Source organism: Rousettus aegyptiacus, unplaced genomic scaffold (assembly GCF_014176215.1).
Source record: "Rousettus aegyptiacus isolate mRouAeg1 unplaced genomic scaffold, mRouAeg1.p scaffold_m13_p_5, whole genome shotgun sequence".
In the NCBI taxonomy this organism is placed as follows: Eukaryota; Metazoa; Chordata; class Mammalia; order Chiroptera; family Pteropodidae; genus Rousettus; species Rousettus aegyptiacus.
In genome coordinates, this window is record NW_023416308.1 from 112,279,630 (window position 1) to 112,292,744 (window position 13,115).

A 13,115-nucleotide genomic window follows, 5' to 3' on the forward strand; every position below is an offset into this window, starting at 1 on the left:
TCTGTGCGGTTTTGTATCAGGACCCGAGAAGAAGGTGGGGGAAGCTTCGTTGCGCAAAGCCGAGAGCTGCGCCCAAGATTCCCCACCCTCCGGCTCCCAGAGGGCTTTGGGCTAAGTCCCTGGTTCGGCCCCCACAAAGCTCCATCAAGGGGTCTAGTCCCATCTGGTTTACGGGAACTCACACCAGCGATCAATCATCCTTAATTTGTAACTGGCCAGTGTTCTGGGCCAACCAATAGAGAAGACCTACCCCCACAACACACACACACCCCACCCTCCCTGACCCCGTGGGACTGTCCACTCAGTCTGCACTGAAACTGCCCAGCGACGAGGACTGGGAGCAGGTTTGCTTCTTGGGAGGGGAGAGGGGGTCCGGGGGCGGGGGTCCTCCTCATCTCTCTTTCCCTCCCCCAGTTTCCCCTCCCCTTTTATCTCTGCTGCCTGCAGGCTTCCACTCGAGACTTCTGCCTTCCCCCTCCCCTCCCCCCCTCTCTCCCCCTCTCTGTTCCCCTCTTGGGGCTGTCGCCCCCCGCCCCTCTGGACGTCCCCTCCTCCCCAAGCCTCTGGCCTCATTGTTTGGCTAGAGCAGAACCCCCGGAATGGAACAGATGGACAGACACCCCGACGAGGGTCCGGGGAAAGGCCGGGCCAGCCGGTGCCGGGAAAAAGGAGCGTTTTGGGGAAAACAAAACAGAGGGAGGAGCCGGGAAGGAGGTGGCCCCGAGCCCGGGAGGAGGGCTTTCGCGGAGAGGGGCTAGGACCTGGAATGGAATGGGGGCGGGCCCCAGGGTGGGGTCTCAGGGCCCCGGGGCTCAGAGCTGGCCCTGAAGGCCGACTGGCTCTGCAGGTCTGGGCTGACGTCGCCGCCCAGATGGCCTCCAGGCTGACCCCGCTGACCCTCCTGCTGCTGCTGCTGGCTGGGGTGAGTGGCCCCTTCGTGGAATGGGGGAGGGGGCTGAGGATTAACCCTTCAGGCCCTGGAGAATGAGGAGCGCGCCTCTTGGGATCAGCCAGTGTGACCCTTGCAGCGTCATTGGTAGAAAGCGTGAAAAGAGCGAAGAGCGGAGACCCAGAGTGACGCAGGTTCGAATTCGGGCCCGCTGTGCACCAGCCTTGGTGGCCTTGAGCAAGTCACTTCTCCCAGCCTACCCGCCCTGATTGACAAAGCGGAGAGTAAAGGAGATGGCCAGTATTTTGTGATATAAAAGCGAGGGGTTGTTGCGGAGGCTGAGCTGCGGGAGCAGGGGGTTTGCCTGCTGAAACGCACACTCCCCTGAGGGGCTGGAGCACGTGAAAACCCCAGGAGCGGCGGCCGCAGACACACCTGGGCCTAAGCGGGGAGTAATCCAGTGAGAGGTCTGGGAGGTCGTGGGTCGTGGGTAAGGGCTGAGCCCAGAGGCAGGTGGGTGCTTGCTTTCGCAGCGTGTTCACGTGTGTGGAAGTTGGCAGTCTGTGCCTTTTGAGATTTAGCAGGTGATGAGCAGGGACCTGGAATCAGACAGAGGTTTGCCTCAGTTTTTCTTTTGGCTTCTGTGAGCCCTTGGGCCAGTTACTTATGTTGCAGCATCAGTTTCTTTGATCAGTGAAATGGGATTAATACATGGTTTCTCAACCGGGAACTGCTAACATTTGGGGCTGGATAATTCCTCATTGTGAGGGGCTGTCCTGTGCATCGTGGGATGTTTCGCAGTATCCCAAGCCTCTCCCTGCCAAATGCCAGTAGCCTCTCTGCCCTCCCTCCATACCTCCTTTATGACAATCAAAAATGCCTGCAGATTTTGCCACGGGTCCTCTGGGGGCCAAAATTGTCTCTGATTGAAAGCCACTGATCTATACTATTTCTTCCTTCCCCCTTCTCTTTCCATCCCCTCTTCCTTCCTTCCTTCCTTCCTTCCTTCCTCCTTCCTTCCTTCCTTCCTTCCTTCCCTCCCTCCCTCCCTCCCTCCCTCCCTCCCTCCCTCCTTCCTTCCTTCCTTCCTTCCTTCCTTCCTTCCTTCCTTCCTTCCTTCCTTCCTTCCAGAATGCTGGTTATTTTCAATACCCACTAATGGTTGCAACCCACAATCTGAAAAGGCACTGTTCTAAGGCAAAGACCACAATTTCAAATGACTGGACTGACTAGGCAGGTGAGCCAGGACAGGCAGGTGTTTTTTAAAAATCGCAGGAACATAGGTAAATGGCTGTGGACACTTTAGCTCCAAAATTTGGGAAACTACTTCCTCTATAGCAGTAACTGCTCAGCACTGTCAGAGGCCCTGCCTGGTCTTCATCTTCTGTGGAGACCACCCCTGCCCCCACCCACCTCGCTCCTGCTTTGTGCTCCCCCCACCCCACCAAAGAATTAGCGGTGGTGGCTCCAGGGCAGGCGCCTCACCCACCAGGCTTTTTCAGGAAGTATTTTTCAGGTACAGGACATTGCCCATATCCTACCTTCTCTTGCCTTGAGTGTTTGAGGGAACTGTGCCTCAGAGAGAAATGAGAATGAGTTTCTTGAACCGCAGGATAGAACCTCAAGTCTGAATGGCATCAGCCGCAACACCAAAGACCCAAAGACCCTCCCAGGAGAAATCAAAGAAAACATCTCAGAGGAAGAGATCTCCGAGAACCTACCCACTCAATACACCGTGGGCTCTTCCGCCATGCCGACAACCAACTCAGCCATCCTAAGAGCCAATACCACCACGCAGCCTATCCAACCAACCACTGCACCCACTACTGTGGGCTCTTCCAACTCAACCAACTCAACCATCCTAAGAACCAGTACCACCACGCAGCCTATCCAGCCAACCACCACACCCACTACTGGGCCCCTGTGCCCGGAGCCTGTCGCTTTCTGCCCTGAGTCGAAGGGTCGTTCAGCAGAGACCTTGTTAGGGGAGGCTTTGGTAGATTTCTCCGTGAAGCTCTACCATGCCTTCTCGGCAGTGAAGCAGGTCGAGACCAACATGGCCTTCTCCCCTTTCAGCATCGCCAGCCTGCTCACGCAGGTCCTGCTTGGTAAGAACCTGACCGAATTCTTTCCAGGTTATATGTTGGGCCCTCCCGTGAGGGTCCCCAGCTCAGACACCTACACAGCTGTGCCTCAGTGAGGAAGCTGTGAAAATGGGCCACGTTATTTCTTGGGGGGGTGGGAGATGCATAATCTTTGTATTCTTGAACATTCATTTAACGATGACTTAATAGGTACTATTACTTATAAATCCCTACGGACCAGACAAGAACATATAAAACAAGGTGCCAGCCACCAACCATGGTTCAAGGTAAGGTGATAAAAGAGATGAAACCAAAGAGATAGGTGTAGAGAAGCCTTGCGATAATGCTGCTTCCTTGCTGTGTGACCTCGGGCAGGTCGCTTAACTTCTCTGAGGCCGAGTCTTCACGTGTAAAATGGAGATGGTCGTATTTACATCAGAAAATTAAGCTGATAGTAGCCCAATGCCTGGCTTGGTGGGAGGTCAAAGGATGTTACTTCCTGTGACCTCCTGAGGGATCAGTGTCAAGTCTCAAAGGGTAATTACCCTAGAAATGGCACAAACAAATTGCTACAAGCGGTGGAGACAGAGCCATCACTCTAAGGGAGAAATTCCAGGAAGGCTACTAGAGATAATACAATGAACATATGAGAACCTTCCCTCTGGAGTCCCAGAATCCTAATATCCTTAGCCTCTACCCACTACATCCTAGTAGCACCTCCCTACCCCCCATACCTCCCACATTATGACAACCAAAGTGTCTTCAGACATTTCCAAATGTCCTCTGGGGGGGCACATTTCAGTTGGTTGGTTTCAGTTAATTTCCTTATTGCCCAGAAGATGCCGATTGAATCCTGTCTCCATCCTCCACTAAGTAGGCTACTTAATCTCTTAAAACCCGTTTCTCATCTGCACAGCGGGGATAGTAATTGTCCTTATGGAGAAGGGTTATTGTGACTCAATGACATAATAGGAGAGAAACACTTTAATGCCTGGAACCAAGTAAGTACTCAATAAATTTTATCTATTGCTACACAAAGATATGCACAATACATATTTAATAATGAATAACTGAAGTATTGAAGATCCATCCTCACTTATGATGCTCTGTCCGATGTCTGCTCTTAATAGTGATCTAGTGTTTCTGCCTATAGGATGAACATTTAGTAAACTCAAACCAACTAAATAATAGTATGTCGAACAGGCAGTGATTGACCAGTCTTTGAATGATGAGTGGAATAAAAATTAGGTAGGAAAATGGGAGAGAATATTCAAAGCTCTAGAAAAACTTAACTGATTATTTATAATTCCCTACCCCTCTCTTTCTGATATACATGTTGTCTTGCGAAACCATGCGTCCAGCTGTGGTGATGCGTCATCCCTACCACAGCAAGCAACAACCCCCCATTCCAGCCTGGGCCTTCAAAAGTGGTTTTGAATGGTGGGTCCCCACACCTCCTGTAGGTGGCCCTCATCTCCACTCTTTGTTTAGGGGCTGGGAACAGCACCAAGACAAACCTGGAGACCACCCTCTCCTACCCTACGGACTTTGCCTGCGTCCACCAGGCCCTGCAGGCCTTCACATCCAAAGGCTTCACCTCAGCCTCACAGATCTTCCACAGCCCAGGTAAGTGCCCCGAGGAAGGGTGACAGCTGCTGAGCAGGGTCCTGAGGGGATTCTGAAGGGGACCCAGTACTGAGGAAAGAGGACAGAGGGAATGTTAGAGCTGGAACATCTCAGATGGGCTTCAGAGCAGGTGAGGGCCTCAGCAGACTTATGGGGTGGCTCCAGGAACTGGGTAGTTCCCCCTGGGGAGAGTTTGGGCAAATCATTTGCATTCATCAACTCTGTTTAGAATAAGAGTCCCTGAACAGATAGGGCTAGATAGCTTATAGAAGCAAACAAACAAACAAACAGATGTTAGCTAACACGAGTCAGGGGAATCTTGGGGTTCCTAGTCTTTGTACTTTTTTTGTATTATATCAATTTTTTTATCATTTACATGTGTTAGATTATTAAGTAGGTAATAAGAACAAAAGGATCTAATATAATTGATTTCAAATTTTGTTCCCCAGAGCCCCAGTGTTCTGCAGAGCTGCTTTGGGAGTCATGATGGGAGTTGGGGGATCAGGGTGGCTGAGTAGGGGTGGGGTACCACTTCCTATGAGCGAGAGATGGAGCCACATGGGCTCGGAAGTCACAGCAGCCTCAACCAGAGCCCTTTTATATTGTGTGCTTCAGATATGACTTTATTTGAAAACACAGTTCTGCTGTTTAATAAGATTTGAAAACTATAGATCTCGTCTGACCCCCTCTTTAAATAAAGGAAAAATTTTTTTCTGTCCTTTTTTTTAACTTATAGAAGTAATACTCATTCTTTTTAGAAACTGAGAAACATATAGAAAAGCAAAGAGAAAGCAAGAAAGAAAACTCACCTAAGATTATATTGGCTAAAAAAAAAAATCCTCTTTTTTTAAATTAAGTTTATTGGAGTAAAATTGGTTAACGTAATTATGTAATTTTCAGGTGTACATTTTAATTTGACATCTGCATATTCTATTGTGTGTTTACCACCAAAACCCTCTTTTTAGAAATGGGAAAATATGGCTCAGAGGTGTTCAAGTAATGTCGCATTTACTTACTTGCTATAAATCAGCTTTATCTTCTGTCTTGCTAGGTTGGTGGAAAATACAACTGTATTCAATATTAGTTGTTTAGTCCAGGAAATGTTTCTCTTTCAAACACTATTTTCCTCCGTGGACATGGGCTTTGGAGAGCAAAAGCCAGGAAGTCTTGTTACAAACTTTCCCGGAGACCAGGAAGCAAACTGTTCCCCCTTGAATTAAGGAACAAAAAAACTACAGGCTAACGGAAGTTCAGATCTCAAAGAGTTATCTTGCCGAGCCATGGTCACATGGCAAGCAGAGGCAGCAAGGTCCTAGGATGAATTCTGCTCCAAATTCAGGGTTTGCTGGCTTTGGCCCTCATTATAAGAGGAGTAGGCTGGACCCCTACTCCAACATGCTGCGTTGAGTGAGCACAAAGAGTGAAGGGGAGAAGGTGTTCAGGGGACTCTCGCCTCCTTTTTTGACCTGCCCACCCTCTGCTCCCCAGACCTGACCATAAAGGATGCCTTTGTGAGTGCCTCTAGGAGCTTATATGGCAGCATCCCCCAAGTCCTGGGAAATGACAGCAATGCCAACTTGGAGCTCGTCAACGCATGGGTGGCAGAGAAGACCAACCAAAAGATTAGCCAGATTCTAGACAGCCTGCCCTCTGATACCCGCCTCATCCTCCTCAACACGATCTACCTTAATGGTAAGGGGGCCCTGGACCAGGTCACCTGCCCATCCTGAGTCCTTCCTCCTCTGCTGGCTCCAAAGCCCACCCAAGCCCAAGCTCCACAGCTGGATCCCGTTGTACCTGCCCCACCCCTTGCAATCAGGGATTTTAGCTTTTCATCCTTTCCCCTACCTGCACTGGACTAACTAACCCTACCCCCCTCTCTTTCCTCCAGCCAAATGGAAGGTAACATTTGATCCAAAAAAAACTAAGAAGGAGACCTTTTACCACAAGCGCTCTGATTTAAAAGTGCCCATGATGATAAGCAAAAAGTACCCAGTGGCCCAGTTCACTGACGCGACTTTGAAAGCCAAGGTAGGTTCTGGCCTCTTCCCACTCTTGTTTCAGAGCCTCTTGTGTATCCTGATTTTGTTTCTGGTCTCAGTTTGGGGTGTACCCTTACTAATTCATCATTTCTACTCTTTCCCTCTGTTTTTCCACCCTGTCTTTTCTCCTTCCCCCCTCTCCAGCCTTGGCCGAGGCAGGCATTGTTTATGTTAGGCTGGAAAGCAGGATTCTAAAGTTTCTTCATTCATCTCTACTGCACTGAGTAGCAAAAAGTGAGTCACGTTTCTGTGCAGTGCATCTGATGTGTGCATGCATGTGCAGCATGCATATGTTTGTGTACACGTGTATAGGTATATTTGGGTGTGCCTGCACGTGGTAAGCATGTGCGTGTGCATGTCTTAAATGGCTTAAGTTTCTCAGCAGAAATTGAACTGTGTAATTTCAGCAGATGGGCGGGGAGGGAAGACAAAATCGGGAGCCCAGAGGATTCTAGTTAGTAAACTGTCTTACGTCAGCTATTTCTGCCTTGTTAGGTCAGCAAGACACAGACCTATGAGATAGGAAACAATGGGAGACACCCAGGGACTTAGTTCCAGGCTGACATGCCAGGTTCGTTTCCACTTTGGGAGGTGTCCCTAGCTTTCCCTCTGCCTGTAGCATTCTTCACTCAGGTTTTCACATAACTTGTTACTTCTCTTCTTCCAGGCGTCAGCTCAGAGGTCACTTTGGTGGAGGGGGCTTCCCCCTCCTTAAAGTAACCCCCTCCTCACCTTGTAACATCATCCCATTTTATTGTATTTGTGGTATTTATCGCTATCTGAAATGATGTTATTTGCTTATTTGATTACAATATTCTCTGTCTCCCTGAGATATTATCTCTCTACTTGGGAATAGAGCAACCTTATCTGTCTCGTTTATACTACAATGTCCCCAATGCCTAGACAATGCCACATAGAAGAAGTGTTCATTATATGTTTGCTGAATAAATGAATGAATTCAGTGCTAACATGAGTGGCTGGAAAGACTTCATGAAGGAGGTTACTTTTGACCATTCATGCACGTTTCCACCCAGTCATCCAGCCCTATTCAATGACTTTGACCATTCATAACTATTTAACAAAACCAGAATAGCATATGTATAAGGCCGAGAAAAGTAAATATATATGGCATGGTCCAGCCATTGCTCTCACTCATAGTATACAGGGGGAGGGTATCAACGTGAGGTCTTTTTTATGCCAAAGGAACAGGAGTTTTCTGCCTGAAATACAGTTCCTTGGATTTTAAATGGATAGTTGATTTAATGTTTTAATGTTATAAGTTCAAAATCAAAATCATACTTAAGCTTTTTAATTTTAAGCAAATTTACTACATTATAATTTTATTTAAACGCAATTTTGTTTATTCTCTAAGCCGCTTTGAACCGATTAAACTTGAAACCATTTGTTTAATTTACAAATATGGTTAATTAACATTCCCCAAAGCATTTCGAGTTTATGTGTATACTTTATAAATTTAATATACTTGATTTTTTTAAGGATGTCATACACTTGACAGGGCAGAATTACAGTCCTGCTTTGCCATATCTTCCTAGCACCTATAGCCTAATTGTAAACTGAAAATTAAATTTGAAGAATAAATCAACTTTCACTTAACATCTCAACATCATCCTCAAAGTTAGTGGAATTATGCTACCCCTTTTTGCTTAAAAGCATAAAACTAGCATGTCTGAGTCTCTTTAAAACTATGAACACTATTTTAAATAATAAACAGATTATCCTGAATTTATCACCTGGTGTTAATATTACAGAAGTGGTTCACTTTGTCCTTCTTATACTTAATTCTAAGTCTTCCTGGGACTTGAATATTTACCCAACTAAGGGGATTAGATTTATCAACTCAGGAATGCCAAGGTTACTGCCTTAGAAATCCAAGACCATATATGGTACTTCCTGGCTAGAGATTAGAGGTCCATATGCAAGGTTTGAAGAATACAGACTGCCCAGATGAGTACACCCTGTATTGTCTAAGGTTTCTCAGCCTTGGCACTGTTGATATTTCGAGTTGGATAATCCTTTGTCATGGGAAACTGTCCTGGACATTGTAGGATTTAGCATCATCCCTGACTTCTACCCACCAGTAGCACCATGAGCCTCCTCTCCTGTCGCACTCAAATGTGGCAACCGAAGTGTCTTCAGATATTGCCAAATGTCCATGGGGGGCCAAATTCACCCTTGGTTGAGAACCCCTACATTAGACCCAAGGGTCCTGCAGTTCTCACTTTTGTCTGGCCGTCAGTGAAAGTCTTCCTAATGGCCAACTGGAAAGGTAAGCTGGAATCAGCTTGTACACAATCTTGAATGCCACACTAAGAGATTTATACTTAGTCTCATAGGCAGCGAGGAGCCATAAGTCTTTAAAAGGACCGACCTGGTAACTGGTGATATCTTATGCACGTTATATTTTTTATGCACGACGCACTGGAGAGGAAGGGAACAGAATTCAGAGACATCGCGTCACTTGCCTGTGTTACATAGCTCGTCAGTAGCAGAGTTGGGGTGTGATCCTTGGCCCACGTGATCAGAAACGTGTGCTCGTCCTCCTGCATATCACCAGCGCAGAGTCAGACCAGCACTATTCCCCTAGCTGGCATCCCCGTTTCGTGGCAAAGCCTGGGAGCCTAGGCCTGTCTGCTGCTTGATGAAGTCGTACAGACTGCAGCAGCAGGCTGAAGATCAGCCTTGGGACCCAACAGCTAGGAAGACTGATAAGGTTCACTTCTTGTTCTCCAGGTGGGGCAGCTGCAGCTCTCCAACAACCTGAGCTTGGTGATCTTGGTGCCCCAGAGCATAAAACACCGTCTCGAAGACATGGAGCAGGCTCTCACCCCATATGTCTTCAAGGCCATCATGAGGAAGCTGGAGATGGCCAAGTTCCAGCCCACTTTTCTGATGATGCCCCGCATCAAAGTGAAGTCCAACCAGGACATGCTGGCAGTCATGGAGAAACTGGGTGAGCCCCAGCAGCTCGGGGTTGCTTCCAGACCATCCGAGGAGAAAAGTGGGTGGGGGGAGGGTCCCTAAAATGCAGTTAGCACTCTAGAGTATTTTTTACTTTCATAATTTCAGGTTGTCCCTCAATCCTTTAAGTTAGAAGGGCAGGTGCTTTTATCCCATTCGATCGTTAAGGAAGTGGCTCAGAAGGTTCACATGACTTAACCAAGGTCCTTTGAGCTAGTTAGAAGTGAGCCAGAACCTCAATCTAGGTCTCCAGGTCTCTTGACTGTTTCCACTATGGATCATTGTGACAGAGACACTGGGACAGGTGACTAAGGTGGGCCTTGGATGCTGCTGCTCCCCCAGACGTTTCATAACACTCAACCACCCCATGGAATATGTGAGAAGTGATCTGGGCAAGAGGGTCTGGAGGCTGCTGAATTTAGGAGAGGCTCCAGAAACTCCGTTCCCTGACCTTTAGCCTCGCTTCCTGATCTTTGACCTCATGTCCAGATATATCACTTTATTTTCCATTAAAAAACTTGACCTCCTAATAGATGATCCTGGTTGCTAGTGTGTGACATCACACCCTTGCCTGTGACCTCATTTGGTAACATGGGCCCTCTCTCTGATATAATACCTCACTTCCACGTTTTTGGTTGACAAGGAAGCAGTGACATTATTTTTCAGGGTTTTGGGGCGGGGTGGGGGCAAGGCCTCTCAGCAGCTGAGAGAAAGTGGTGGCTGGAATGACGATGGGCCCCCTGACAGAGCATCCCATGAACTGGACCAGAAGATGCGATGTATTTTTTTTTTTGATAAGCAAGAGGGAGGAAGAAGAGAGTATTGGGAGAAAATTCAGGAGCTAATTGGGAGAAAATTCAGTCTTGGACTCATTGTTTTTCTCTGGTCATGCCCTAGAATTCTTTGACTTTTCTTACGACCTCAACCTGTGCGGGCTGACAGAGGAGCAGGATCTTCAGGTGTCTGCGATGCAGCACCAGACAACGCTGGAGCTGACGGAGACGGGGGTGGAGGCGGCGGCGGCCTCGGCCATCTCTGTGGCCCGTACGCTGTTGCTCTTCGAAGTGCAGCAGCCTTTCCTCTTCTTGCTCTGGGACCAGCAGCACAAGTTCCCTGTCTTCATGGGGCGGGTGTATGACCCCACGGCCTAAGACCTACCCCTCAGGCCTCAGCTCTCCCAGTGACAGCCCTGCCGCCACCCGCCTGGACTTGCCTCCAGCCACCTCCCACCTCTGGCGTCTTCTGACCTTCACCTGGAGGGCTCCCTTGGGTTCTGGCAAAGGGACCTGCTTCTAGCATCCCTTCCCTCACCAAATCACTTTATGCAGCTTTCCCTGGTCTGAATTCACTAAACTACAAATAAAACCTGGCAGACCATGACTTTCTCTTTCATTTGCCTTTCGGTTTTAAAGGGCAAGCACTACCATGTCCCCACATCAGCCAGATATTGCCTTGTAATAAGCTCTCCAAACTAGTGGCTTCGAACAAGAATCGCTGGTTTCACCTAAGCCTCAGGTTGGCAAAATGGTTTTACGGATCCGGGCTGGACCCGGTTGATCTTCCTCAGGCTTGCTTACACATCTGAAGTAGTTGACAGGGTGATAGTTGGGGGAAGACTAACCTACAGTGGCCTCAGGTGGGACACCTTGGCTGTTGTCCACACCTACATCCCTCCAGCAGGCTCGCCTGCAGTGGCAGAATTCCAAAAAGGGAGTCAGGAACAGGCCATCTTTTTCACACCTCTGCACCTCTGCTTGCATCAAGTTTCCCATCAGCCAAAGCAAGCAAGTCACATGGCCAGACCTGGAGTCTGAGTTGAAAAGCACTAGTTACAGGGCAAAGTCATTAATTGGAGGCTATTCATGCAATTCATTTATCAGAGTTCTTATCTCCCTTATTTGGCTGTGACAACGGTAATAACACCATTGGGAACTCACACAAGCAGTCAAGAGCTTCACAGACAGTCATCCTCACAACTTTATATGGTGAACTCTCAACTCAGAGGCTACGTCTCACTCAGAGTCACGCAGTTAGGAAATGGCAGGACTGGGGTTCAAAAGCACGTCTCTGTGACTCTGAGCTCATGGCCGTTCCATGTCTCTGCTCTTCTATCTTAAAAATCCTGCCTTTTCTTCGTATTTTATTTGTTCAACAAACATAGTGCTCTTGTGTCTGCACTATGCTAAGTGCAGAGGATGTAAAGATGACTTAAACTAGCATCTGCCTTCAAAACCTACACCTCGAGACAGCTAGGAAGATAGATTTTTAACCCAGAGTGTTCTTGTCATCTCTGAAGATGTCTCATAATACATGTTACTCCGTTTCTAGTCTATTCTCATAGACTCACTGATGGTCTACCTCTTAGCCTTCCATCTCCCTCTTTCCCCTTCTCCTAGTCCCATTTTGGTCTGAATCCCATCTCTATTTATCCCCTTTTCTCCATCTTCGATGTCTTCTATTTATTTTTATTAAGTACACAGTACATTGGTTAGACATTTATATAGTTTATGAAATGATTGCCCTGCTCAGTCTGTCACTCATCCGGCTCTACACGTAGCCAGTCATGACCTCCGACTACATGCCCTATGCCGTGCTCCCAGCCCCCCCCCCCATAACTGTCTTCTCTCCCCATCTTTCCCTCGCCCAGGTAGTGTTGTCAACCCCAAGGGGCTGACCGATTTCTGGGTTTAGCCCTCTGGCTGCTGGTCTGATCATCCTTGGCCCTTCTCACTCACCTACCTGCCTTCGGCTCTCACTCAAGACATTCAGGTTCACAGCCACAAACAGCGCAGAGGTACCTGTCCCCCCACGCCGCCCCCCAGGTGATAATAGGGGTCTGGGCATCAGCCCACAGATATTTCTCAAGCATCTGCCCTACACAGAGACTTGATTTGCTAGTAGGGTCTCGGCTTAGGTCAAGGTGGTCCTGCCCAAGATATTGGTATGGGATGAGTCTTTTCCTTAAGGCCCTCAGAGGGACCAGGATATATGTTCACGTAATTGCTGCCCCTGCTTCAAGGATTTCCGCCAACCGCAGAGTCTAGTTTCCCAGTTCCCGCTCTCACGGACTACCCTGGTGATAAGGAGAAACTGAGGCATAGAGGCAGAATAGTGACTGACCTAGTTGGGTTCTTCGGCCAGGCTGGATGCTCTCAGCCCTCTGGGCTGGTCTCTTTCTCAATGGCCTGAGCTGGGTGCCAAGTTCCCAGATGAAATGCAAGATGGGAGGTGACCCAAGCTTCCACTGTGCTCTTTCTAGTTTATGCGTGCTTCAGTTGAGGTCAGGAGGTTCTGAGAGGGGAGGAAAGAAGACTAGGTTTGAGGATCATTCCTGGCTTAGCCCTTACCCCATCATTCAGTCATTCATCCGCTACCCCTTGCTTCCTATTTCAGGACCTGGCTCCCCACGCAGGCAAAACCTCAGGATGCCAGGTCCCAGGTCAGAGGCCTTCCTTGTAGTTCAGTCTCCCAGGCAAGGCTAAGAACCAAATGGGA

At 48.3% G+C, this 13,115-nt stretch overlaps 1 protein-coding gene across 1 annotated transcript; it reads left to right on the plus strand.

The window, feature by feature from the left end:
• Positions 1-291: 291 nt before the first annotated feature.
• On the plus strand, positions 292-11,000 carry SERPING1 (serpin family G member 1). Its single transcript, XM_016160062.2, has 8 exons — positions 292-344; positions 848-922; positions 2,502-2,997; positions 4,465-4,599; positions 6,088-6,291; positions 6,491-6,630; positions 9,393-9,612; positions 10,518-11,000. The coding sequence occupies exons 2-8, from the start codon at positions 872-874 to the stop codon at positions 10,769-10,771; spliced, it is 1,500 nt and encodes a 499-aa protein (XP_016015548.2). The 5' UTR covers positions 292-344; positions 848-871; the 3' UTR covers positions 10,772-11,000.
• Positions 11,001-13,115: the final 2,115 nt, after the last annotated feature.